Source organism: Gossypium raimondii, chromosome 6, assembly GCF_025698545.1.
Source record: "Gossypium raimondii isolate GPD5lz chromosome 6, ASM2569854v1, whole genome shotgun sequence".
NCBI lineage: Eukaryota > Viridiplantae > Streptophyta > Magnoliopsida > Malvales > Malvaceae > Gossypium > Gossypium raimondii.
In genome coordinates this window covers 3429080-3456228 of record NC_068570.1, presented here as the reverse complement: position 1 = coordinate 3456228, position 27149 = coordinate 3429080, and the positions used below count along the sequence as shown (strand labels likewise).

Genomic DNA, 27149 nt, shown 5'->3' with positions numbered 1-27149 from the left:
AGCAATACTTTTTAAAAATATTTTTGGATCAAAAAGTGTAATAGCCTGAATTTTTAGTGGTGTCGGAATGGTGATTCGAGATCACTAAATCTGACAAACGAGTAGAAAATATTATAAATTTAGTAAGTATAAGTTAAATGTGAAGTTAGGAAAATTTTGAAATAGTGAATAGTGTACTAGGAATAAATATTAAAATAATTAAAAAACGAGGTATCGAGACCTCAAGATTTTAAACCGAGCCATAAATATTTTTAGAAATATTTATAGAGTGTCATTGAGTTGGTATTAAAGTTTAGTTAGAAAATTTTAACGTTTGGATAGTTAATTAACTAAAAGGACTAAATTGGGAATAGTGTAAAATTTGTTAAATTGTGATTAAATAGCTTAAGTGACTAAAGTGGAGGGATTTAAAAGGCTATTAGGCCCAAATTATATGGGCTGGACGGTTGGGTAAGAAAAATCAGCAGAATGTAAGGAGAAACAGGGGCAAAATTGGAAACTTAACAAATTAAACATTTAAAACAAAGACAAAAGTGAAAAATCTAGAGATCTCTTCACAATTTATCAGAAAAACGCCATAGGAGGTCTGGAATAAGCTGGTTTTCATATTTTTGAATCATGTAAGTTTAATTCTTGATTATTTCTTCTAATTTTTGTGATTTTGATACTTTTACAATTAGGTCCAACTAATTATTTCATTAGTTTTTGATTCCATGGCTGATTTTGAAAGTTACCATTGATTAGTGTTGGATTTTTATGATGAATAAACATGAAATTGAAGCTTTAATTTTGTTATATGATGATTTTATTAAGTAATTTTGATAGAAATTGATTTTAGGGACCTAATTGTGAAAAGTTGGGAATTAAGGTTTGGTGTTGCGGTTTTGAGTATGAAAGGCTATGTAGTAGTCTAAAATAGTTGGAAAAGGTGTTAATTGAGAAAAATTAGATCAATTGAGGGTTAATTGAGTAGGGATCAAATTGTAAAAACTGTAAAGTTTGGGGTAAAAGTGTAACTTCGAAAATTAAAGGGCATAAATTGTGAAATGAATTAGAATTGAATTAAATGCTGATGAATGAATAAATTTGCATTTTAGATCGAGAACACAAACAAGTCGAGGAAAAGAAAAAGTAGTCGATTAGTCCCTGAACTTTTACAAATTCTGCAAATCGATCCAGGTAAGTTCATATGGCTGAAATTTAATGATTAAATGTTAATTTCATGAATTATACAATGTATGGTGAAATGTATTTATTGTTGAAATGAGAATAAAATAAAAATGTGAAAATCGAATAAATGATCAAATTAAGTGGAACGTCGGATTTGAGTACTTCTGATCAAGTGACAAAGTGATAAGTGGTAGTTTTAGCTACACTTATCTGATCAAGAAACAAAGTGATAAGTGGTTACACTTATCTGATCAAGAAACAAAGTGATAAGTGGTTACACTTATCTGATCAAGAAACAAAGTGATAAGTGGTAGCTTCAGCTACACTTATCTGATCAAGTGGTAAAGTGATAAGTGGTAGCCTAGCTACACTTATCTGATCAAGGACAAGTGATAAGAGGTCATATGGCAAAGTGAAAGTGAAGTACTCAAATTTCCATAACCGTTCCTTAATTTTGATCAAGGATGGTAAGTGACAAATGGGCCCAAAGGAATTATGGTAAAAGAATAAGTAGTAGTGAGTTTATACCAAAGAACTCACCAAAGATTGTGGTTGACAGTAAATTTAGTAATGGTGTATATTGTATAAGTGTACAAGTGTTTGGTAAGATTTATGTTTTATGCCTATGAACTTACTAAGCTTTTCTATAAGCTTACATGTGTGTGTTTATTGTTTTGTAGATTAACGTATTTATACATTCGGAGGATCGGATCTACATCAAGAATCACACTACCCGATATACTCCGTAGTTTATGTTAAGCAACTTTTGGATTTATATGGCATGTATAGGGAATTGAAGTAAAAGTAAATTTGAATGTTATGGTTGCGTTAGATATCGAAATATATACATGTTTTTAGTTTGAAATGGTTGATTGGTTGAACTTCATTAGTATTTAAATGAAGTAGATGAAATCTGGAATTGGTTGTGATTTGAAATTTGCAGGAAGGTTAGACAATTATAAAGGGTTATATTGAATTTTTTAAAAATTGCAATGGAGCAGTTCTTGGACAGCAGCATTGATGTAACTTTTAAAAATCACCAAAAATAGTGGAAATAGAATTAGAAGTTGAGTGAGATATGAAATTAAAGCTGAAAGAGTCTACTTTCATAGGAAAGAAGTGGAGTAAGCAAAAGAATTATATACTTTTAGATATTTGAATTTTAGTGAAACAGGGCAAGAATGTTTTGAAGTCCCTGTTCTGACTTTAGAAATTCATTAAAAATTGTACAGAAGGAATTTTGAGTTATAATTTATATGTATAGACTCCTTAATGAGTCTATTTTCATTAGAAATAAGTTTAATCACCATATGAAGCCTTTAATAAGAGATAATTAAATTTTAGTGATGAGTGGTTAGGATAGTCGATTAGTGAAACAGGGAGACTTCAACTAATAAACTGTACTAATTGGCTAAAGAAAAATTCTGAAAAATTTATGGTGAATAGATATATGAGTCTAGTTTTATGGAAAATTTACGGATCTAAATTTCGAGTTTCGTAGCTTGAATTATAATTATTTTAGTGACTGCTGTACAGGAGGACAGCTTTATTATGAATGATGAAATTAAATTTGAAAGTAATTTTTTATGCCCCGAACTTTTAAGTTAAGTCAAGTAACGCCTCATGCTCGACTCCGGCCATGGTCTCGGGTAAGGGGTGTTACAAAAAGCACTTTTGAATATAAACTAAAATTTTAACCTATGAACTCTGCTATTGTGGAATTTATTTTAATTAAATATCCTGACTAAGCTCTCCCTAATTATATATCATTACGAAAGTCACTTAATAAGTGTTTATCCAATGACCTTGTCATAAGTGTGTTATTCTCATAAGATATCATTAATTTCTTTGGGATAAATTTGTTCTCCTAATATGATATTGTTTCATCTTACGATAACCATTACAACTTTGTTCATGAAAAATCAATTACTATCAAATAGTAATCAAGTCATTTATCACAATGACAAACGACACATGGTTACATTTACTTTTCATCTATCATATAATGTCGATGAGAGGATACCATTTACCCTTTAGCTGGGCTATGAATTCCACTATTGTGAAATGATACTACATACTGCAAAGTCGTATACCCAATGCACTAATTTTTGTCCCTTATTTATTTGAACTCATGCTTTTAATTACATCAAAATATATAAGTTGCACATACATAATACATCATCCACTCATGACTAAAGTATGACACACTATGAACATTACAAATAAATAGATTCATAAATGGATCTAGGACCTATTCTACTAGGGTCATGTCCGATGTACTACCAGTCTAATTAGCCACATCTATGTATTTATCTCTTAGGAGTCATCCGCTCTGATGCTCAAGATAAAGTATCTCTCAAATTGGGCTTAATAAACGGCATATCTGTCTTTCAATCAATTTTTCTCATTTTCGATTAAACTAAGGGCATGATTAGGTTATCTACTAATACAAGTTGTCTTTCCATATTACAATTCAACCACATAATACCGGTCAATATTAGTTAAACATTAGATAACCGGTAAACTAATATTTGCTTACATTTTGCTTTGCGTGCCAAAACCTTTGAGGATTATGTATAAGAAATATTAATGTAATCAATAGATATTTTTATTAAACCAAATTGTTTGAAAAATACAAGTGTACAAAGATAAATATACTATACTTAGGAATTAACTCTAACACATATATGATACGGACTACAAAGTATTAATTCATTTATATTCAACTATAGTACGACACAAACATAATGTGGGTGAAAATAAAATTATATAACAAATATATTTACAAAATTTGATATAAAAACAAACGAGGTTTTAGTTGAAATGGCAAAGGTGAAGATATGAAAACAACAGTTTTTAAATTCAAATCCTATTCTATAGCAAAAAAAAATCAAATTCTATTATGTGTGTGCATTTTTTTATTTCTATATTAAATATATAAAAGACAAAAATGCTTTAAAAATAAATACAATTTACTCTATAAAAACAATGAAAATTTAGTGATTACTTAATTGAGTTGGTGTATGGTTGATTGATAACACCGATGATAACACCAACTCAATTAAGAAACAATATTGAAATAAATGATTTCAAAAATACTGATTTAATTTTTAAACATATTATTTTTAAACATTACAATTATTTAAATGTATTCTAAAGAATGGTAAACTATACCATTAGTTACTAAATTATAGGAAAGTTTTTGTTTTGGTCACTTAACTAATTTTTTTTCAATTTGGTCATTGGAACTTTTGAATAGTTTAGTGACTTAAATGAAAACTTTTGAATGGTTCAATGACCAAATTGTAACTTTTTTTAGTTAAATGACCAAAACTAAAACTTGCCCATAGTTTAGTGACTAATGATGTAGTTTACCATTTGAAGAAATGTTTTAATATATTTTAGTCATGCAAACTAGTTTTTATAAATGGTTAATATATTATTTGATATTTGAGTTTGGCTTCAATGTTTGATTTGATATATAGGTTTTCTTTTTCTCTTCCAATTTGGTACTTGAGTTTGGCTTCAATATTCAAATTGGCATGTGATTTTTTTCAATTGGATAGTTTTAATTTTTTTGTCTCAATTTAGTACCTAAATTTGGTTTTAATGTTCAATTTGACACTTACTTTTTTGTCCCAATTAGGTACCTATTAGAGCACACATGTGAAATATATTCATTGGGCTACATGATAACATTTGGTCTGGGTACCAAATTAAACTTTAAAGCCAAATTCAGATATCAAATTGTAAAAAAAATAAAAATTCCAAGTACCAAATTGAATATTGAAGCCAAACTAAGGTATCGAATTGAAAAAAAACTCAGGTACCGAATTCAACATTAAAACCAAATATAGGTACTAGATTGTATATTAGCCCATATATAATCATGTTCATTTGCAGATTAAAACTAGTAAAACAGTAACTCTCAATCCATTTACAAAAGCCAAATCATATGCCTATTTCCCTCGCTTCTTCTCTATAGAAACTTTCATAGTCTCTCTCTCTAAATCCTTCTTACTACCACCTTAACCAAGTGAAGCAAAGATTCTTTTAATTATCTGGGTTTTTTGGGGGGTAAAATTTCGAGCCCTGCAACCCGACCGTTTTATTTGAAATCCGGTGAAGTGAGTGGACCATCGAATGGAGTCATCGGTGCAAAATCCGGCTTCTATTTCGTACCTAACACAGCGAGAAGCTGCTGAGGTTGATGAGACTCTTATGGGGCCTCTTGGCTTTAGCGTGGATCAGTTAATGGTTCGTTAACATTTTTAAAACTCAACTCGTTTTTCCTGTTCTTTTTTGTTTTAAAGCTTGAATGGTTTCAGTTTATGTGAATTTTCAGGAATTGGCTGGTTTAAGCGTAGCTACATCGATTGCTGAGGTAATGGCTATTACCTTTCGTTTTTCATTTTGTTTGTTGAATTTTAAATTTTTTTTCTATTTGCCATATACTAATGTAAACACGCAGAATTTCGATGCGTCTAAGTTTATCTAAGATTGCATTAGAAGTTTGCAATAAAGGGTTCTGCTTCTTTTTTGTTTATATTAAGTTGGTTGCTCGACCTTGTCTTGCTATTTGCTACCGTCAGTGTCCACTTACTACTACTGTCAACTATATATTGTTTTGTTGACAATTCTATTGGAGATCATATAAGATGATACATAGTTTCTTGGTGTGCAAATGGAGCTTTTCTTGTTACAGGTTTATCAACCGAGTGAGTATAATTGTGTTCTTGCTATTTGTGGTCCGGGAAACAATGGAGGTGACGGGCTGGTTGCTGCTCGTCATTTGTATCACTTTGGGTATAAGCCCTTTGTGTGTTATCCTAAGCGAACCACCCCTTTATTCTGGCCTTGTTGCTCAGGTATGGCAGAAGGGATGTTGTAATAATCTAAACTGTATGGTTACGTAAATCTGCTTGTTTTGCAGCTGGAATCTCTGTCAGTCTCTTTTCTGTCGGAGGATGAGCTGCCTGCGGACTTGTCAGAGGACTTTGACATTCTAGTAGATGCTATGTTTGGCTTTTCATTTCATGGTAAATACTTAATACTCCTTTTTTTTTCAATTCTTTCAACTTCTAGTTTATGTTTTTACTCATGTTGCTGCAATAATATTGTGATTACCATCTCTTTATAAGCAAATAAAATGATGCTGCTATGATTCTCTTATTCTTCATCAGTATTGTCTTCTTATAGTTCAAAATTTTTTTGTTTTTTTTAATCACTGCTACAAGGACTCTTTTCTTTTTCTTTATGCTAAAGTGTTTTGTACATATTTCAAAATTTTTAATAAGCAAACTTATGCAATATTCCATACCTATGTGCGCTCTGGTATTATTGCTTATTTTCACTGGTCTGATTAGATCACTTCATTAAATCACTTATTGCTCGGTTGGGTTTAGCGACCCATTTTCATACATTGGAATATAAGCTTAACCAACATGAACCTGCTTTATATTTGACGCGTTTAAGTGCTTGAAGTTTGAAAATGTATTCCTCTGAATAAAGGAGTTTTGTTAATGCAACATTATGGGTGCTAATCCTTTTCATCAACCTCTGCCATTTTTCTTTTGGTTTAAACCATTAACAACCTTATGGGGCTTGGGATGGTAGCTGTTAGCTGCTTCTTTTGGAGTTTATTTGCTTATTTTAGTACTTATTTATGCTTTGGATGTTTATTGGTTGACCTTTTCTCGTTTTGTTTTACCATCTTCCTGTCTGCTGCAGCTCATCAGCAATGGCATTGCTAAAAGAGGTGGATAAAGATGGTTTTGTCTGGTTAGTGTTCCTTTACTACCATGGAACTGTGTGCTTTCAACAGCAGTTTTCTGTAGTTTTTATTTACATATATGTTTTTTGGTGATATTTTTATGTTTTTACTTTAAGCAGGTATACCAATTATGAAAGTCGAAAGGCCTGTGAGTTATCTGAAAATCCTCATGCATCACTTCTTTTCTACTGGGATGGGCTTCACCAGCAGGTAGGACATTGGATTCTGGCTTGTGATTATTCATTATGAACATTGAACGACTTTTGTTGATGTGAAAATTATCTTTTGAAGAAAGTAAAGATGATTCTTCTAAAAAAACATGGTTCATATTTGAATATATGAGTAACTTCTGCATGCTAGGATTGAAATTATTGAAGTTTACCTATTTCAGATGCCGATTATCTATCATTTCCTTTTCTACACTTGATTTTTTTTGTGGGAAACATGTCATGGTGGACTTTAGGATTTAGTGCGGTTCATGCCAACAGTTGAAATCCTTTATGTATGTTTGTACTTTATTTTTAATATGAAACTTCTTTTTTGTAAATATATGTTGTGGACACTGCAGCATTTTTAGTAGAAGTTGATTTTGGTATGTCTTAGGACTCTTAGAAAAAAAGGAATTGTTTTTTGTAGGACTTCATTTAGTTTGATATGACATTACTTAATTACTGTAATAAGTAATCTCTATTTGAAGAGATGATGAACAGATCAAAGGCAAACAAAACTTTACCAAACTCTAAAAGAGATCTAGGTTTCTCTAATGAGTCCTAAGGTTTCAGACTACGCTTGACAAGTCTGAATTGTTAATCAAAATAGATCATTCCAGAAATCAGAATGAATGAAAGGCGATTGATCTCAACTTCCCTACCAATCACCCTATGGCTTGATCTTAGTCGTTTATTCTTAACAATTTAGTATAAGAGCCTAGACTGCGCACCTCTACCACCAGCTGCTGGAGGAGGCACGGTGCTACTGCTGTCGGGTGGGAGGTTTTGCCATTCAAAGGAGCTGCTCCCAGGTCATGAAATTAGACTTCCCTATTTTTGACGGGTCAGAAAACCGCTTGTGGACAATGTGAGTTTGGCAGCCTTCAACGTGCTGGGTGAAGTGTAACTTTGGTATTTTCAACTTAATCTAAAGGGCGTGTGATAAATTGGTTAGAATTCCGAGGTTATTGCTCACTTTGTTTTGATCCTTCGGTAAGCAGCAACCCCTTAGGAGATTTGGTCAACCTGAAACAAATGAGTTCAGTGCTAAGGCAAGCATGTCAGACTGAAACAAATGGGTTCAATCGAAAATACCAATGGTAGTTCCAGGAATGATTGGCAAGGCCAAGAATGTCAGAGCAGATATGCACATTAGTTTGTTCACTGCTGGATTAACCGATTGTATTTGACTTGATGTCGAGCTTCACAGCCCTCCTGATTTGGTTCATTCTAATTCTCTAAATTCATCTGCCTTTTTTGTAAAAAATTCATCAAGGGTAGAAATGGCTGAGAGAAGGGCAAAGGGTGAAGGGCTTAGGTTATAGTTGTGATGAATCAATATCGTTAGGCATCAATGTGAGAATCTCTTTTGGCTGGAATTAGCGCATTAAAATACTTCAAAACCAGAAACTGAAGTGAGACTGAACTGGGCTGGATTTATATCATCAAGTCTATCCTGACTTTGAGCTTGAGAAGCTTTTTCTCCAGAAGCTGAGTATTGTTGTGGACACAGCAGCATATCGAGTAGAAGTTTTTGGTATGTGGTAGGACTCTTAGAATTATAGTTGTTTTTTAGGACTTCATTTAGTTTGATACGACTTTCCTTAACCATTGTAATAAGCTATCTCTATTTAAAGAGAATGAATAAAACAAAGGCAAGCAGAATTTTTACTGCTAAAAGAGATTTAGGCCTCTCTAATGACTCCTAAGGTTTCAAGCTCCCTTTGATGCATCTGAATTCTTAATCAAAATAGGTCATTCTGGAAATCGAAATAAAGGGAAGGAAATTGATCTCTACTTTCCTGTCAATCGTTTTGGGACACAATCCTATTTGCATATTCTTAACACTATGGATGTATTATCCACATTTGCAACCAGCTGCCTTTTGCTATTGACCATTTTTGGTTCTAAAGTAGGAGTATAAACAAATGTAAAGTGGGACTAAAACAAGGGAGTAAGCTTTTCTTGCTGAGTTGTATTAGTCTATTGCTAACATTGAATTCTGGCTACTGCTTTGGGTTGTCATAGTTGACATGGAGAGGATGCTGATTTTAGATAAAATGTTTCTGTCCTTGTGCACGGAGACCTTCCTATGTCTGCCAATATGTTTATGCGTCAATGTGTGTCCGTAAGAGAAAGAGTCCGAATGATGGATGGCGAGATAGATGATAGCAGCTTGGTACTTATGCATAGGTGCCTTCCTGAGGGAGTAAATTTAATGAGCAATCTGAAATCCTGCTGGTACTCGGGTGCGTCCTTTAATTTTGTATGTTATCCATAAGCTTACTAATAACTGCTTTAATGAATAAAGAAATGTTGCAGATGTATGTTGAAATTTGTGTTGGACCATTAGGCATATATCTTGAATTATTCAATACAAAATTGAAGTTTGCTGTAATGTGGAACAGAATCTGACTAAATAGTGCAAACTTATAATTTGTTCATTGGTTTCCATTATGAATATCTAAGGGCTATAATGAACTGTGATTTCCAGGTAAGAGTGGAAGGATTGGTGCAGAACATTCCCGACGAGGAATCAAGGCAATACTTCCACAGTCGTCCTCGAGGAAGTCAAATTGGAGCTATAGTTAGCTAGCAGGTTTGTGACTTTATATTCTATTAAAATGTTCTGGAAACATGAATAATAGGTCTAAATCTTTTCTTCCCTTGTTAATGTCCATTAGAAGTAAAAATGATAGGTTTGAGAAAAGTAAAGATCAATTTCTTGCTTCAGAGTACAATAGTTCCTGGACGGCTTGTACTGCACCAACAATACAAAGATCTAGAAGAAAAATAGTCTAATGGGTAAGTTGACTCGTTTTCAATGTTTGACCCAGATAATTTTGTTTGTGTCAACATTTTCGGTACTCTGTGCTGCGTTTAGCTTTTTTTTGTTGGCTTAATATCCATTTATCTATTTTCTTCAATCAGGTTCTAGTGTCATGGGCCGCAATTCAAAGCCCGAGACCATCGTACCAAATGCATCCGATGGAGGTTTATCGTGTAGGTGGAGATCATTTGGCTCGCAAGAACTGGCCTGATTCGGTCAGATTAAAGCCTGGTTGGCCTGATAATGAAGATATGGCAATTTAGGCTATTTTGGTAATTAATCTTAAAAGATTGATATAATCATATATTGTAAAGATTAAATTTGATATGACATTTTGTAAATCCCTAAAATCAAGGAATATAATTAATCTCGTCCATCGATGTAAATGTATCTTGACCGTCGGTTTTGGGGAAACTCAACTATAAATAGAGAGCTTCCCATCATTTGTACTCACTCCATTCATTGTTTCATTATTCTTTGTGAATAAGAGAATATAGAGAGCATTTATTCAAAGACCTTGTGTGCGTTTTTTCTGTTGTTATTCTGTTGCTTCTTTTGGCATAAGTTTGCTTCCGCTATACAAATTTATGCATTGGAGGAGTTCTTAATGAATCCTCACCTGAGTAAAGGCTGGCTTAGGCAAATTTGGACGAATGGGTAGCCTAAAGTCGCACGGATCGCGAGATGAAATATTTAGTCCCGTGACAAATGGTATCCGAGTTATTGGTTCCAAGGCACTATTGGGATGTCGAAAGAAGTTGTCAGTCAAAGTGAGCCAATGGAGACCTGTGGAAGGGCCAGAAAAGCAAGTCAGTAAAGGGATTTATTGTCAGCTTTGGAAGGTCGAGTCGTCACTATCGAGGAGTCCATAGGGGACGTCAAGGAAAGGATCGACGAAGTCGATGAAAGATTCACTGATGGGTTGCAATCCATGAAGGACTAGCTCAAGGAATATGTGTGGAATATTATCGGTTCCGCGGAAAATAAGATGGCTGGGAAGAATGATACTCTTGAGGCTATGGTGACAGCTTTGAAGGAAGAGATCAATCAGCTTAAGGGGGCAAGATTTTCTAGGTTGCCGTGGGTGATGGAATGTTGGCTTCGAAGCCGAAGCAGCAGGCAATGGATGTGCCCAAACCAAAAGCATTTAAAGGGGCAAGGTTCGCAAGTGAAGTGGACAACTTTCTTTGAGCAATGGAGCAATACTTCCATGCGATGAACATCGAGGATTATACCACAAAGGGAAATATTATTGCTATGTATTTTACTAATGTTGCTTTGTTATGGTGGCGACGTAGGTCTATTGATGTGAGACATGGTGGGACTGAGATTGAGACTTGGGAGGAGTTTCAAAAGGAGTTCAAAGCACAGTTTTACCCTGAGTATGTCGAGGATGAAGCTCGAGCAAAGTTGCGGTGGCTTACGCAACGAGGCACGGTTAGGGAGTATGTGCGGGAGTTCAGTGAACTCATGTTTGAGATTTCTGATTTGAACGAGAATGAAGCATTTTTCTTTTTTACGGATAGGTTGAAACCATGGGTGAAGCAAGAATTGCAACGTCAAGGAGTTCAGGAACTTACCAATGCCATGATGGTAGTGGAGTCCTTAGTGGAACTTGTTCCGAGAATAGACAAGTTTAAATCTTCCAAGCCCAAAAGAAGGGCAATGGTGGGTACCATGAGGAAGATGAAGAGGGACATAGCGATTATAGCAATGGTAGTAGTAGCGACGGTGGTAATAGGAAATCACAAAATGAGAAGTGGAGACCTAACAGCCCGAAAGAGAAGAGGGTAAAGTTGAAATGTTACCTTTGTAAGGGACCGCATATGAAGAAGGACTGCCCAAAGGTATCTTCAGTTTCGGCTATTAAGAGGAATGATGACGCGGAAGAGGCAAAGCCTATTGAGAAAAAGATATCGATGGTCAATTTGATGGTGCTCATTCCTAGAAAAAGAATTGTGGAGAAAAGTTGATGTTTGTAGTCATCAACATTGTAGGTCAAAAGAGGAGTGCTCTTGTCGATACGGGAGCATCGGACTTATTCATATCGAAGGAGGCTGTAGGGAAACTTGGTATCTCGATTAAGAAATTGAATAGGAAGATCAAGACAGTAAATTTCGAGGAGGCCCCAACTGTGGGAGTAATTCATAATGTGGAGCTACAAATCGGCGAATGGAAGGGTAAGGAAGAATTCGAGGTAATCTAATTAGATGATTACGATTATGTGCTTGGATTAAACTTCCTTAACAGGATTCAGACATCTCTATATCCATGGGTCGATCAAATTCATATTGTTACCAGTCTGTTATAAAAAATTGTTGTGCCGGTGCATCGAGATGTAAAGGTTGGGACAAAGGTGTTGTCGTCAATCCAACTAGTCGAGGATGTTTCGTATGGGAGTAACATTGACTCGATAGAACGGAATGCTACAAAAGCCTTTTTGGAAGTGTTAGTGGCGCAAGAGATTGATATAAAGCCTGCAGATTCGACTGTGGAGCCGACACCTTTGGGAAAGGTGGGTTGTGCATCGAGTTTCAAGGAAAAATGAGAGATGCAGAAACAGTCGAGACGAGTAAATGCTGCGAGTAAGGTACATTGTGAACACTTTGATAGTGTTTTGAATTCTGACTTGTTGGCTTGGCAAGGTCGTAGGGCCTTTTCAAAGTTCATAAGCAAGGAGGCCGAGGGACTATGGGCAATACGAAGCCAAGGTGTGAGAATGAAAGCGATTCAAAAAGGAACAAGTTAAAATTGGGGCAAGTTAGAGCGGAGACTTCTTGCAAACGAGATGTACCAACGAGTGTAACGGTTCAAGTTAAGAGGCGACGGAAGTCGAGGCAAAGGTTTCGAAAGAGGGGACAACTTGAGTGCAAGACAAGTCAGGAGGAAACCAAGGCAACGAGAGAGTTTCAAGGTGAATCAAGTCAGTGCCATTCGGAAGTCGCAACGAGGGCATTGTGAGAATAGGTGGGGGAGAATGTCACGGGACAAAGTGCAAAGCCCGTGGCTGTGGCACAAGATGCACCCCATGGAGGACTATCGATTAGATGGGGAACATTTAGCCCACGAGAATTGGCCCGATTCAAAGAACTGTTGGAGAAGCTTGTCAGATTGAAGCCTGGTTGGCCCGATAACAAAGATATGGCAACTTAGGCTATTTTTAGTAAGTAGGGAAATCATATATTATAGATTTGATGTGATATGATATGATATGATGTAATCTTGTAAATCCCCAAAATTAAGGGATAGACTAATTTCATCCGTCGATGTAATTTAATCTTGACCGTTCATTTTGGAGGAGCTCAACTATAAATAAAGAATCTCCCCCTCACTTGTAAATCATTCCATTGTATGTGAATTCTTAAGAGTAATAGAATTCTGAGAGCATTTACTCAAACACCTGTATGCGTTCTTTTTTGTGGCTTTTTATTGTTATTTGTAGCTTTTTTTTGGCATAAGTTTACTTCCGCTATACAAATTGGTACCTTGGAGGACTTTTAAATGAATCATCACTTAAGTAAAGGCTAACTTAGGCGAGTTTGGACGAACGGATCGCCTAAGGCCGCACAGATCGCAAGACGAAAGATCTATCACTATGACACTAGAATCTGCATCTAACGTGGTCATCAGGTCATCGTCATAAATGACTAGTTATATCAAAAGCTTGAGACTCAAATGTGACAGTAATCAGAACAAAAAATCCTCATGTTTTTCCTTGTTGTAGGAGTTTGATTCCAAAGCCTAAACACTGGGGAGGATATAGACTTCGACCTGAGCATTTTGAGTTTTGACAAGGACAGCCATCTCGTTTGCACAACTAGTTGCTTACTATAATAACTAGGCTGTAAAATATGAATGAAAGAGGATTTTGTCCAAAATCTATCCCAAGTTCAAACCACATATATAAAGGTTTGAGCTTGGATAATATGAACCCTTTTTAAGGATCTATATTTGGATAAATGCTATTTCCATGTCGGATGATAATTGAGTCAACTCCATGTTAGCTTAAGCTGACAATGCTTTCAATATTTTTCAAGAAGTTAAATCACCTTGGGCAGTACTTCATGCAAGTTCAAGCCACCCAAAGCTCTTCCCTACCCAATTTGTTTTATTTAAAAGAAGAAGAAGAAGAAACCATCCCACTTCTCAGAAAATGCAGATTTTGTACATTAAAAAGTGGATTTTCACTAGAGTTACATTTCACTTCAAAATATCTTCCTTCCTGATAGATGCCTGGTTTACCTTGGAGATAGAGGACATGATTCCACGACCAGGAGCAGAATTTAAAATTGTGGTTAAAGTTCAAATGAAAGCTACTCCAATTGGTGATGTGTGTACTATTTTGGAGGTTGGAATATTCCCCTGAAAAAATCAATGAAAAATAAGTTTGGAGATTCGTTTGGCCCTGAGTAGTATATTCTGCTTCTTCATTGTGAAGTCCACCACTGCGGTATTGTTCTATCAATTTCTGCACAAACCATGTAGGGATGTACTTCATTGCTGGCATTCGCAGGGACTAGATTTTAAACCATAAAAATTTAACAGCATCAAGTTATAAATACAGAAATGTTAATCTGGAGTTTGGTTGGGGGTTAAAAAGACGCAAGTGCATGGCATGAACAAGATTTCTTACATGGAATCTCGACTGAGGCACATACATATTTCAGAAGATGTGAAAAGAAAAAACAAGAAGAAAAAGATGGCAAATTTCCCTTACGTTTACTACTGTTCTTACCTATATTGCTTTACTCATTGTATGAAAGCTTAATTTGCTTGCAAATAAATGTGTTACACTGTTATTTTAGCCCCTATTAGTGCCATTCATTTCATTGCCCTTGCTAAATTGCATTTTTTGTAAAAAAAAAACTTTCCCTTGTCCTCATAATTTGTTTAGCATATTTACAAGTAGGCCATCAATATCATTCTATGAATATATCATCTCATAGTTTATCGATAAAAGTACCATGGAAGCTCTTGTATTAATAGTTAAATTACATTTTGTTTCTATTTAAAAATGGACAAATTAGTTCTTATACATTTGATTAAAGAGCAAATTGGTCCTTTCGATAAAAATTTTATTTATTTCTATAGTTAAAATTAGTCGTTATGCGTCATAATAAGTTACATGTGGCATGCCACATGTAATTATATGATTATCCTATCACCTATGCCAGTTTTTAATAGTAAAAATAGATAAAAATTTCAACAGAAAATAGCAGTTTGCTATTTTATCTAATGTATAATGATTAATTTGTCATTTTTTGAGTAAATGGAGTAAAATTCAGTCTGACTCCTAATATAGAGACTTCCATGATACTTTTACCGCAATTTATCCTATCTATAATGTCTTAAGAAATAAAGTCATGCTGGGGAGCACTATATAATAAATATTTTTTGCTTTACCCCTCTTAACCATTGCATTGCACAACAGGTTCTCTTAATTTTCATGTGCATGACATCATATATTTTCTAGATGCTTATTTGTAAAACATTTGACCAGGAACCATGTTCACTGGCTATGGGGGTTCAACACAACCACTCTTTTACTGGCTTTTTGGAGCAGGTAGCGTGCAACGGACAACAAGGACCCGAAATGGCTCAATGCTCTAAACACCACCATAAGTTTTTGGCGACGGTTATGATGGTAAGTCACTTTATTAGTGGATATTTCCTTTCTTAAATTCCAATTTTCATGATTAGGACTTCAAAGTGTTTACCGTTGATAACCATCAAAAGGAATACCCTTTGTTTTGTAATCATGGTGGTTTGACACTGCCCCTCAATTGGAGCGTCTCTTATTTGTCCATAACAAAGTCTGCATCATTGGATTGTGGTCAATTTCTATAGAAGGTTCTTATACTATGCATTTTTTTGTAGATTTAGCCCTTCTAATGTAATCCCATTATTTTTAGTCTTTACTTTTAGAAGCAAGTATTTTCAGTCTGGAGACCAGCTTTTTCATCTAACGAGGGTTATTCTCTTTTAAACATGTGATGAGTACATAGCTTGGCATTTTTTAGTACAGGTGGACAACCTTTTTTTTTTTTCACATTTAAAAATGAAATGACAAGAAGTAGGAAAAATATTTATAGACATATTAAAACTTCGGATTAAGTTGGTTTTACGAGTCAATTTGACACCAATTTATCTTTTATATATAAAGTAAGAAATATTAATATATTATTTTTGTCTTTTTATACTTTTATTTAAGGTTTAGAAAAACTCAATCATAATGAGATTTAAACCCGTTATACAATAAATTTAAAATATTTAATTTCACCATTTCAACTAAAATTTTATTTGTTTTCTATATAAACTTTTAATAAATATGTTTAATATGTTTATTATTAACTTATCTCACCTTCATCGTTGTGTGTCATACTCTAGTAATACTTATGAAACTGTATAAAAATATCTGTCATATATCACCATATTTTTTTTAAAAATAAATCATGTTAAATTATTTCATGGCCTAACAAAAAAAGTTGTCTCAAGACTGAAAATACATATTTTAATAAATTATACACAATTTGACCTGAGTTTTCTTTGAGATTATATTTTGGTATGCTTAGGGGGGAGGAAAAAGGAATGGAAAAGAAAAAGGGTTAGGCAGACTTTATAGGGACTAAATCCCATCTTTACTTTATTTCAATAAAAATTGGTCTGATGTGTAAGCTTTGTCCAAAAGCTTGGAGATTTCTTCATGGATGGTTCTTGATTTATTAAATTCTTTGTTGTTAAGTTGAAGGAGGGCAATGCCAATTCTGACCAAATGGGGCTCCACCATGAAAAAACTTAAAATAAGTAAGGGTCTGAGATTCCTTTTTCAAGGTTCTTTTGACCAGCTTCAGATGATATCTGACACTACTTTTGTGGAAAGGCCAATTTGATGGCAAGGGGTGAGAGACTACCCCACTTTCTTTTTTATTTGAAAGGTTAAGTGTTCATTTCTTTTCTCAGATTAGTGACATGTTTCAAGTCTCTCTCAGCTTTTAGTGAAATTAAAAAGAAAAAGGGGCCCCTTGTTCCATCTCTCACACACATCAGCCATAGACCCTGTTTACCCTCTTTTGGAGGTGAGAAGTGAAGTTGGTGAGTTCATGAATTTGTGTTTGAATTTCATAGATTTTGGTGGGTAAAACGTAATAATGAGATTATTGTATCATATCAAAAAGTAAATTAATTTTTCTGTTAAAAATTTTATTCATTTCTACTGTTAAAAATTAGTTCTTATAAATCAGTATGAGGTATACGTTGCACGTCACATGTCACTATTTAATATCAATATGTGCAGGTTTTTAACAGTACAAGAATAAATGCATTTACTTTTTAATTTAACGTATAGTGATTAGTTTGCCATTTTTAATAAAGAGAGTAAAATGTTATCCAACTCCCGGTACAGAAGTCTCAATGTTATTTTTATCTATTTTGATGTTTTAAGAAAATCTTTAAAAAATTTCTTTGAGAGTTAGATTAAACTTAGGGTGAAAAGTAAATTAGTTCTTTTATTATAAATTGAGTAATTTCATCCTCGTATTTAAGTAAAATTAACATGACATATTTTAAAATGATTTGAAAAAAAATATCTCAAAACTCAACATCTTCTCAAACATTTACGAAGATTAAATTGTTTATTTTATTTCTTTGATTTAAAATATGATAAATCAAAATTTAAACATTCAACCTTGCTGTCGTATACAATTTTTTATTTACTTTACAATTAAAGGTTGAATAATTAAATTGTTGATTTTTATGAGTGATTGATAGTTTATAGACCGTTTTTGAAAAAAAAACTTTAAGGATCAATATGAGAATTAGGGTATAGTTTAAGGTCAATTTACCAATAAAGCCAATCAATAGTAATAAAGATTGCCTCAACTATCCCAATTTGCTACAACTTGCTCATGACTTTTCTTTTTAGAATTTCTAGTCTTTAGTAGTCACATTAGGCTCCAACTAAATTAGGAGTCGAGTCAAGCTGGACTTCTAAAGAAGAGACAAAGCTCACTTAATATTGTTATCCCTATTTGCAGAATTTGAACTCAATATCTTACTTAAAGGGTATCGAACACCTTATTATCACTCAATTCAAGAGTCTTTGGTCGCTGAAAAGAAATTTGTTCGTCAAGAATCGATACGTTTTATTCTTTTATCGTTTATTCGCACACTTGTATACATATGTAGAGACTTAAATCTATGTTTTTGAAATGTGTTTGTGAGATAAAATTGTGGAACTTTTGAATGAAAGAGGAAAGAATAACAAAATAGGTGTAGGTGTTCATAAATGATATTATAGCAATCCTCAATCAAACATAATGAAAGGATTACCTCTAAAGCTAGTGATAAATATAATTGCTATCTATTTCTTTTCTTTGCCAAGTGTGAATATATTCTCTTGGTATCATTAACGAATGATATTTTTTTCAAACTGCTCGATTAATATGAGTATTATTGTCAATGCGGGAGGATGTGGGTTCAAGTGCGTTCAGGTATATTATATATCCTCCAATTTATGAGTTGGGGAGGGACTATGGATAATTCTAGCTATTGTATTAAAAAGAGAAAATATGATCAGAACCTATAATGAAATTATTCAAAAAAATTAATTTAAATATAAAATAGAACTTGAAATATCCAAAAGATCATTTAGAAAAATTAGATTTAATTTTTTGTTTTACCAAAACGTGAGGGTATTTCAAAATAAAATTTCATATGCATATTATTGAGAGAATTTATTATTAAGGAAGATAATTTAAAAATATAAATAAATTTAATTTAAATTTGAAATAATCTTTAAAAACCTCAAATTATTCAGATTTCAACGGAATAAAATAAGGTTACAGATTACTTAACGGAGATGGCTATTGAAGATTTAAACATGGTTTATACTTTTACAGAGTTTCCAACGAGTGTTCGAGCATTATTATTGGATGATCTTCAAAACTCGAAACTAAAGTGAACTCCCATTAAAATTATGTTAATGCAGTCGATTTCTGTTACTTTTATTTCTAAAAAAAAACTCAAATTATCTTAATATATATTAGAAAAATATTATCTCACTTGTCATTCATGCATTTGCTAATTATTGTGAAATTTCTTAATTATTTAATAACATTTTTTTATATAAATTTTCATAGTACTGTACAGAAGAGAGTCTATGCTCATAGCCATAGGCTGCTAGCTTTTCTGAAGGATATGTTATATGGCAAATAAATTTTTTAAAAGAGGAAAATCTTTTGTGTACAAATTTTTAATCATCAAAACTGAAGATATTTAAATGGAATTTAACTTTGGTAAAATTATATTTCTTTATACTTGTCAGTTTTAATATTGAATAAATCGATCCTTTAAAAATAAAATTAAGAATAATTAATCATAACGTTAATGTTTTCACCAATCGTATATAATTTGTATCGATATACTGACAAATTTAACCCTTAAAGTTTACACATTCTTTCAATTTAGTCTTGATTTAACAAATTTAGTCTATAACATTTACACATTCTGTCAATTTAGTTTTAGTTTAACAAATTCAGTTTGCAACATTTACACATCAAAGGCTAAATTTATTATCATACCAATAAAAACTATGCACAATTGACAAAAAATATTAACGTTGCTCGATTTTGAAATTATAAGGATTAAATTACTCTAATTTTTTTAAAGAAATTAATTTACTCAATATCAAAATTGAAATGTAGTAGACAAGTCTTTTTACCTTTAATTACTTCATTGTTGGTGCAACATTTTATATATAAATGAAAATGAAAAATTGAAGAAAGACCAAGCATTGTTATTTGTAGTTGTAATAGTGAAAATGTGGGAGGCAAGGCAGCCATAGCCAGAAGTGGGAGGGTAATGCACTTTTTTGAAAATAAATAATAAAATCAAAGGCCATCCAATTAAATTGAAGTCTCTTTTTCAAATGATAAGATATGTTTGAGTAGGAGAAATAGGTCCATCAAAAGGGGCAGTTCCCAAGTGAATCCAATGGCACAATCCTCACCTAATGTATGGTCCTTTTCACTGTTTTTTTCCTTGGAGATTGACAAGGATGGTTTGCTGAAATAAGCAAAGATTTAAAGATAAAAATCAAAGGGCATAAACTGTAAAGAGATGATGACAAGAGGAAAATAAAAGCAGGGGCTACCATGCAGTTTACATCAATGGCATCCCCCATTCAAACCAGGAGAGAATGGATGACATGCATTTCTTATCTTTGGTGTAGTATTATGAAGATTTTTATACTAGAAGTTCGATTATATTTTACATTTAATAAAAAAATAAACAAATTACTCTTTACACGTTAGATTAAAATAATTTGATTATTTCGCCACACTTTAATTTTTAACAGTAAAAATAGATAAAATTTTAACAGAAATGAATTGTTTACTTTTTTTTTATTTAATGTATAGAGTCTAATTTACTCTATTTTTTATGATGGGGACAAAATATCTATCTAACTTCTTGTACAGTGCTCAAAACTATTAAAATCTAATTTAATATTCTAAACACGATTATAATAGGAAAAAGTACCATAAAACCCTTACACTAGGAGTTAAATTGCATTTTGCACATCTACTAAAAAAATTAAACAAATTAATCCCTATACGTTAGATCGGAAAGTAAACTATCCCGTTAAAAGTTTAATCCATTTCTACCGTTAAAAGCTTGCCCTTCTACATTAGCATGAAATACATATCACATATCACGTATTACTATCAAATTATTTCATCAGCCAAGCTAGTTTTAACAATACAAATGAGTTAAGTTATTAACATAAAAGACTGATTCATTCTTTGATTTAACGCATTATAACTAATTTATTCATTTTTCTTAATAAAAAAGATAAAATACAATCTAACTTCTATTATAAAGACAATAAAATTTTACTAATTATAATATAATATGAATATACTAATTTTATAATACTTAGAAAAAAGAAACCCAAGCAATGTGTGGAAGACCTTGGAAGAACAAGTCTAGTCCTACAAGTGGATAGAAAGAAAGAAGGGCCAAGCCTTTGCTTCCCCATCACTTACTCAATTACACAGTGAGATGAGTCAGATCCCACTTTGATGATAAACTTAGCTTTTACCATCCTGCCATACACAACACCAACAAACAAAGGGCTGATAGATTTTCCATCCTAATTATAAGAGAGAGAGTCACCATTTTCTTGTGGACTTGGCTTTACTTCATAACACGAACACAGGGGGTGTGACAAATCATCAAATCATTGGTCCCACCTTCCATATAAGAGATTAATATATATATCTGCATTGCGAAGTCAGAGCACATAACAAGAGTCCAATTCAACCACTGCCTAAAGCTCCAACATCAAATTATATTTTATTTTTTTATTCAAAAAATAAACAAATTAGTTTATATATATTTCATCAAAAAAAACAAATTAATCTTTTTATTAAAATTTAATCTACTTTTGTTACTAAAAACTTATCCAAATACGCATAATAAAATACGCATAATAAGCCACATCTATTATCCAAATACGCATAATAAGCCACATGTCATAGTTTAGTTACTTCCAACCTCGCCAGATTTTAACAAATTTACTCATTTTTTTAATAAGAGTAATATATCATCCGACTCCTAATATAATCACTCTACTTTTACCAACCTCAAAACAGCTGAAAACTCCATTAAAATTTCATCAACTCAAAGCTACTAAGGACATGAGAAAATTTATAAGGCAGGACCATCCAACATGCACCATCCACCACCCCCACCCTTTTTTAAGATTTGGGGTTGTAGTGGATACAAGATGGGAATCTCACATGGTGGAGATGACCTGCAATGTGTACTTGATATATACTACACTTTCCATACATCACTAAATGGAACTTCCTGTCAATTTGATCATTTCCACATTGAATATTAAACGGAAAAAAGAACAGTGTCTTGGTGAAGTTTTTATGGTCCATGCATATTTGGCATTTATTACCCCTTTCTCTCACATTTTGGCTAACAAGAACAATAATAAAATTCAACAGTCAGATACTAACCACAACACATTTGAAAATAACAAACATGGAGGAATTAGAAAAATGTGAAAGACAGTAAGAGATGTCCAAGTAAGGGGCTCTCCCATAAAACTACATCTTAAAACTACAAATGAGAGCGGATAAATGCCTCTACGGCCTATGGATGCTTTGCTGAAAGCACAGAAAAATAGATCCACCCACATCCTCAGATTCTTCAACCTTCAAAGGACAAGGCAACACATGTTTGCCCCTCCATATATAGTTCAAAAACCTCCATTCCCTGGCTAACTTAGACTAATGACAAAATGAATATGAAATAAGAAGAAAAAAAAAAGATTTAAGTAAAAATTTAAATGCCTACCGCTGGAACAACATCCATGGTTCAATAACTTACAAAGAGATCCCTTTTGTGCACTTGTCCCCCTTTATCAAAGGTAAGCTCTCGTCTCTCACAGGGATTAGCTTTGAATTCCAATGTATCAGCCCAAGCTTGAAGCAGAAGTTATTTACTCAACTTTGCTTGGCTGCAAATGTTGGGACCTTCACATGGGTTATACTTAAAAGATGCACACCATGACTGTATCAAAATTCCCAAGGGGATAGTTTTAACTTCCATGGTATTCGGTTCCACAATGAGAATAAATAAAATAGCTTTCTGCACCACATTTTTGCCTACAAGATGGTAACGAATTTTGGAGCATCATTTCTTGGCCCTTCAAGAGATCGATACATGTATAATGTTTGAACACAGACATCCATCTCTTCTTCATCAGCAGATCTAATCACTTCAACCACTAGGCGAGGCATAGCACGAGCAATCTGTTGGCAACCTTGGTGAGTTAGTCTACATGAAGACATCCAAAGAAACCTCATGTTGTAGTAGTGATGCAAACCAGAACAAAGAGCAGCATCTCCAAATGGACTATCTCTAATTTCGAGCTTTTGCAATTGTGGACAGCCCTCGAGTACATATTTAAGCGCCATGTCACTATCTCCAGCAAAAGCCACTGATAATGTGCGTACCAGTTTCCCATATCGTCCAATATAGTCAAAAGCTTTATCTGTCAGTAAACCAGAAACAGCAAGACGAGTGAGCTTCTTACAGTTCATAACAATGGCTCCAAAACCGTCATCCATAGGTTCCCCCGTCACATGATCAGGCCTGTGGCGACCCATTATGCATAGCCGGAAAACAACTAAATCTGGACAGTTTCTGGACATTGCTATTACAGCTGCGTTAGTCATCCTCTGGCAGAAATAAAGAATAGATTGCAATTTCCGACAACCCTCAGAAATAGCTTGGAAGCCTACTTCAGAAACAGGACCATCACTATCCTCACGAGCATCAACAGGGAAAACCCGAAGCTCACGCAATTCCTTACATGTTGCAGCGACTGCTTGAAGTCCTTCATCGCATATTGAATCAAGGACCTGCATATCAAAAGCAAGGTAAGCTTCAAAGCACTAATTTCTTCACAAAGCCTTATACAGAACAAAATATGAAACACATACCCAGAAAACCTGAAGCTTGTGGCAGTTGCTTATAATTGGCTTAAGCTGTTCGGCAGTAATGTTGGCGTAGCTGAAATTCAAAGACGTTAGATTCGCACAAATAGGGTAAATTGCAGGCAGATAATCCGGAATTATTTCCCTGAACCCAGAGAGACAAACTAAGGATTTGCAGGCAGCAAACGCGGTTACATAATCTGGTTCTTGATCACCTTGCCCTGCAATCTCCGATGGGCTAAAGGACCCTGTCCCAAGATGCGTGAGCTGCGGAGCTTGAACCATAAGGCGGTATAACTGCCCAATTGAAACATATCGATTTAGCTTAAGCTTCTTAAGTGAAGGAGACCTTGCCACCAACCTTTCTAATGCCTCAAAATTTATAGGGTATTCTACACAATCAAATATCAATGACTCGAGATGTGATTCACCCTCAGGAAAACACAATATCCAATCCGTCTCATCATCAGAAACCTCGGATTCGATCAGATCAAGCACCTTAAGCTGTCTGCAATTATAGAAATACATCAATCAAGTATTCATACAATTTTAACCTAAAAAAAAAAGTTTCATTGTTACTTAAAACATTTTTTCCCATCATCCAAACAATACCAGATCAAGAAATAAACATAACAGATCTACAAATCCAAAGCATTAGATCAAACAAAATTTTCAGTAGAAATGCATAACATCTCTTTGCCTAATAGCCAATAAACCATAGATTAGTACTCTAAACACCTTAAACAGATCCAATCAACTCATTAATTATATACACATAGCATTATAATCATCAAAAAGGAAGAATAACAAGAACAATACCTGCACTTGCTAACAAAAATGGAGAGGCCACTAGTTCCAAACCCATCACAGCAAACAAGAACAAGCTCCTTAAACCCTAAAAACGATTCAGCCAAAGTTGCTAGATCATCATCCGTCACGGACATACGCTTTAGGTAAACTTTCTCCAACCAAGGGCAAGCCTTAGCAAAAGCCAGGACCCAAGGATTGAAATGGGCACCCCAATCGGGTGGCATAAGGTTAAAATCCGCGAACCTGGGCCTTCCTTTCAGATGAAGAGCTCTCACTCTAGTGAACCGAGCGGTAGCCCGAGCCGGCGAAACCGCGTAGCAGTTCCCAATGAACAGCTCGGATCGGGTAAGCGCCTCAACCCGATACCACGACTTACACACCAATGAGGCAGTGTTCCGGTCCCGCCTCGACGTAAGGAAGTGAAGCACGTTTTCCAACACGTTCTCCAGAACCTGATCCGGGTACGGTGACTGAAACTCGGTATGACCCGAAACCGACCCGGTGACGATACAAGTCCGTGCCTTGTTGGAAGCGAAATCAAGATCTGACGGCGGAGATTGCTGCCTTTCGTCATCATCAGACATTTGCTCCGACATCTAAAAAAAACCCAAAGTGGAATAATACAAAAAAAAAGGGATCTTCTTCCCCTGTAGAATGGATTGTTGGTTTCAATCGAATTAGCAACAGAGCATTGAAAAATAAATAAAAAGTTCAATCTTTTAAAGCAAGAGAGAGAGGAAAAAGGAAGGAAAGGAGAGTAAAAATAAAATAAAGGGAGTGGAGAGTGAGAGTGGGGTTTGTATCTCTTCTTAAATCTTAATATGACTGTGAGAGAGCATTGGGATTCTCCATGTTTTTAGCCTTTGCCTCTTCAACTCTTCTCTTTCATCTGTAAATATCCTATCCCTCCACACTTCTCCTCCATTATTTGGGGTGTGTTTTTTTCCCTTTTCTTTTTTACAAGCTTGTCATTTTATTCTTTATTTTTTCTCCAAAAAAAAATTTGTTGTCTTTCGTAGACAGTAGTAGCCCAGTAAATAAAAGAACTACTACTATGTTGTCTATGTATGCATATGGTATATACTGTTTTCTACTTTCTTCTTCCTTTTGTTGACTGGTTTTGACATTTATTTGGGTTTTCCTAGTTGAGTTTTACTATTAGTTTTTTTTTGGGTAAATTTACCTAAGGTCACTAAACTATTAATAAATTTATATTTTAGTCACTTAACTTCTAAAAGTTACAAAATGGTCACTAACCTATTCAAAAAAATTTATTTAACTCACTAGGTTATTAAGTGTTTTTTTTTTAAGTTCAGGTTAGCAAGCTCCAAACAATGTTTCGATGACTAGTATAATGGATCAGTTGCCATTGATGAGTAAAGGAATATACCTTATATCTAAGTTGATCTAACAGTCAGTGTCTAGAATTGAATAAAAAAGTTGTTTAAATTTTAATTCGCAAATTCATGACATTCAAAGTTTGGTTCATGAAAAAAAATTGAATTGTAGAAGAGAAGGGGAATAAGAGCTTTGTGCAGGTGGTGCGAACAAAGAAAGCCATACAATAATAATTTTAACAACCCAGAGGCTTAAATGAAGACTTTGGAATAGTTCAATGACTATTTTATAACTTTTTGAAGTTGAATGACTAAAATGTAAATTTACTAAAAATTTAGTGAGTTTGGGTATAGTTTATTTCTTTTTTTGTGTTATATGAAAATTGTGGCTTTAATTTCAATTCTTTAATTTTTGAATTAATCAATTTTATTTTTTGTTATTTTAAAATTTGAAATTTCAGTATTGACCCAAATAATATCAATTAAATTTATTAGGTTAAATTTTATTTTAGTCGTTTATTTTTATATCATCCATGCCTCTTTTACGGTTCATGTTTGTTGTTTTAAGGTTCAAACATACATTGTCTCTTTAAAAATGTAATGTGTTTTACCATTACACCCAACACTTGTTGGTATTAGTAACATATTATGATAAGTAATGTATTTGTCATATATTCTCCAATTTAATCATTTTTAATTTTTATATTTTTCTATTTTTAAAATTTTAATCCTAACCCAACCATTAATTTTTAATTTTATTAATTAAAATAATATAAATTTTTTTATTTAGTATTACATGAAATAGTTAACTAGCATTACGCTTGTGTTATACAAAATCTAGCTATGCTGTTACGCTGAATGCTTGTGTGAATCAGGAGTCTTACATAGTACAGGGACCTTGGCAGAGGCTTTGGAACTTGCCTCTTCTGCCCAAAGTAAAGGACTTTGCTTGGAGGTGTGGGATCGGTATCGTTCCATGTAAGGCAGCTTCGGTGGCGAAAGGGTGTGACCTTGATCCTCAGTGCAATCGGTGTGGGTCGACTGAGACAATGGATCATGTTCTTCTACTTTGTCCGAAGGCGGCTGAGTTATAGACTGTAGCGGGGTACGCCTTTAATTTTTCAACCTGTTATGATATGTTCCTGTTTGCACTTTCGCAATTAGCTAGTCTGAAACAGTAATGACATATCAGCGGCGGCCATTGTCCATTTTTCTGAAGCGTACTTGAATGATTGGGAGGAGGCACAATTGAATGATTGGGAGGAGGCACAATCTTTGTTTGGACGAAATGTCGATGGTTCTACGAGATGCAGCTAGCTCCTTTTTGCGTGGCTTCTCGAGGTCGTTTACCACGAGATTGGACCCGCAAGTCGGTGCGGCTATGTCTGTTCGAGAGGCCTTGTCCTGGATCAAGCATTGTGGCTTCACTAGTATCATCATTGAGTCGAATTGTTTTATGATTGTTTTTGAATTTTCTAAATTATTTATTTTTAAAATTTTAAATGGAAT

At 33.9% G+C, this 27149-nt stretch overlaps 1 protein-coding gene and 1 pseudogene across 1 annotated transcript; one reads left to right on the top strand and one right to left on the bottom strand.

Annotated features, from left to right (window-relative positions):
- The first annotated feature begins 5124 nt into the window (after window positions 1-5124).
- Window positions 5125-10495, top strand: LOC105771657 (pyridoxine/pyridoxamine 5'-phosphate oxidase 1, chloroplastic-like; annotated as a pseudogene).
- An 11522-nt stretch (window positions 10496-22017) lies between these two features.
- LOC105773081 (transport inhibitor response 1-like protein) lies at window positions 22018-25274 on the bottom strand. Its single transcript, XM_012594717.2, has 3 exons — window positions 24313-25274; window positions 23500-24001; window positions 22018-23418 (listed from the first exon to the last, which is right to left on the bottom strand). The coding sequence occupies exons 1-3, from the start codon at window positions 24897-24899 to the stop codon at window positions 22660-22662; spliced, it is 1848 nt and encodes a 615-aa protein (XP_012450171.1). The 5' UTR covers window positions 24900-25274; the 3' UTR covers window positions 22018-22659.
- Between the last annotated feature and the right edge of the window lie 1875 nt (window positions 25275-27149).

Bases quoted from the DNA above. Each gene is read 5' to 3' on its own strand.
- LOC105773081 (XM_012594717.2), bottom strand. From the start codon at position 24,899: ATGTCGGAGCAAATGTCTGATGATGACGAAAGGCAGCAATCTCCGCCG. The intron at 24,002-24,312 runs GTATTGTTCTTG...CTATAATTGCAG, and splicing joins ATTTTTGTTAGCAAGTGCAG to ACAGCTTAAGGTGCTTGATC. The intron at 23,419-23,499 runs GTATGTGTTTCA...TTTGATATGCAG, and splicing joins ACAAGCTTCAGGTTTTCTGG to GTCCTTGATTCAATATGCGA.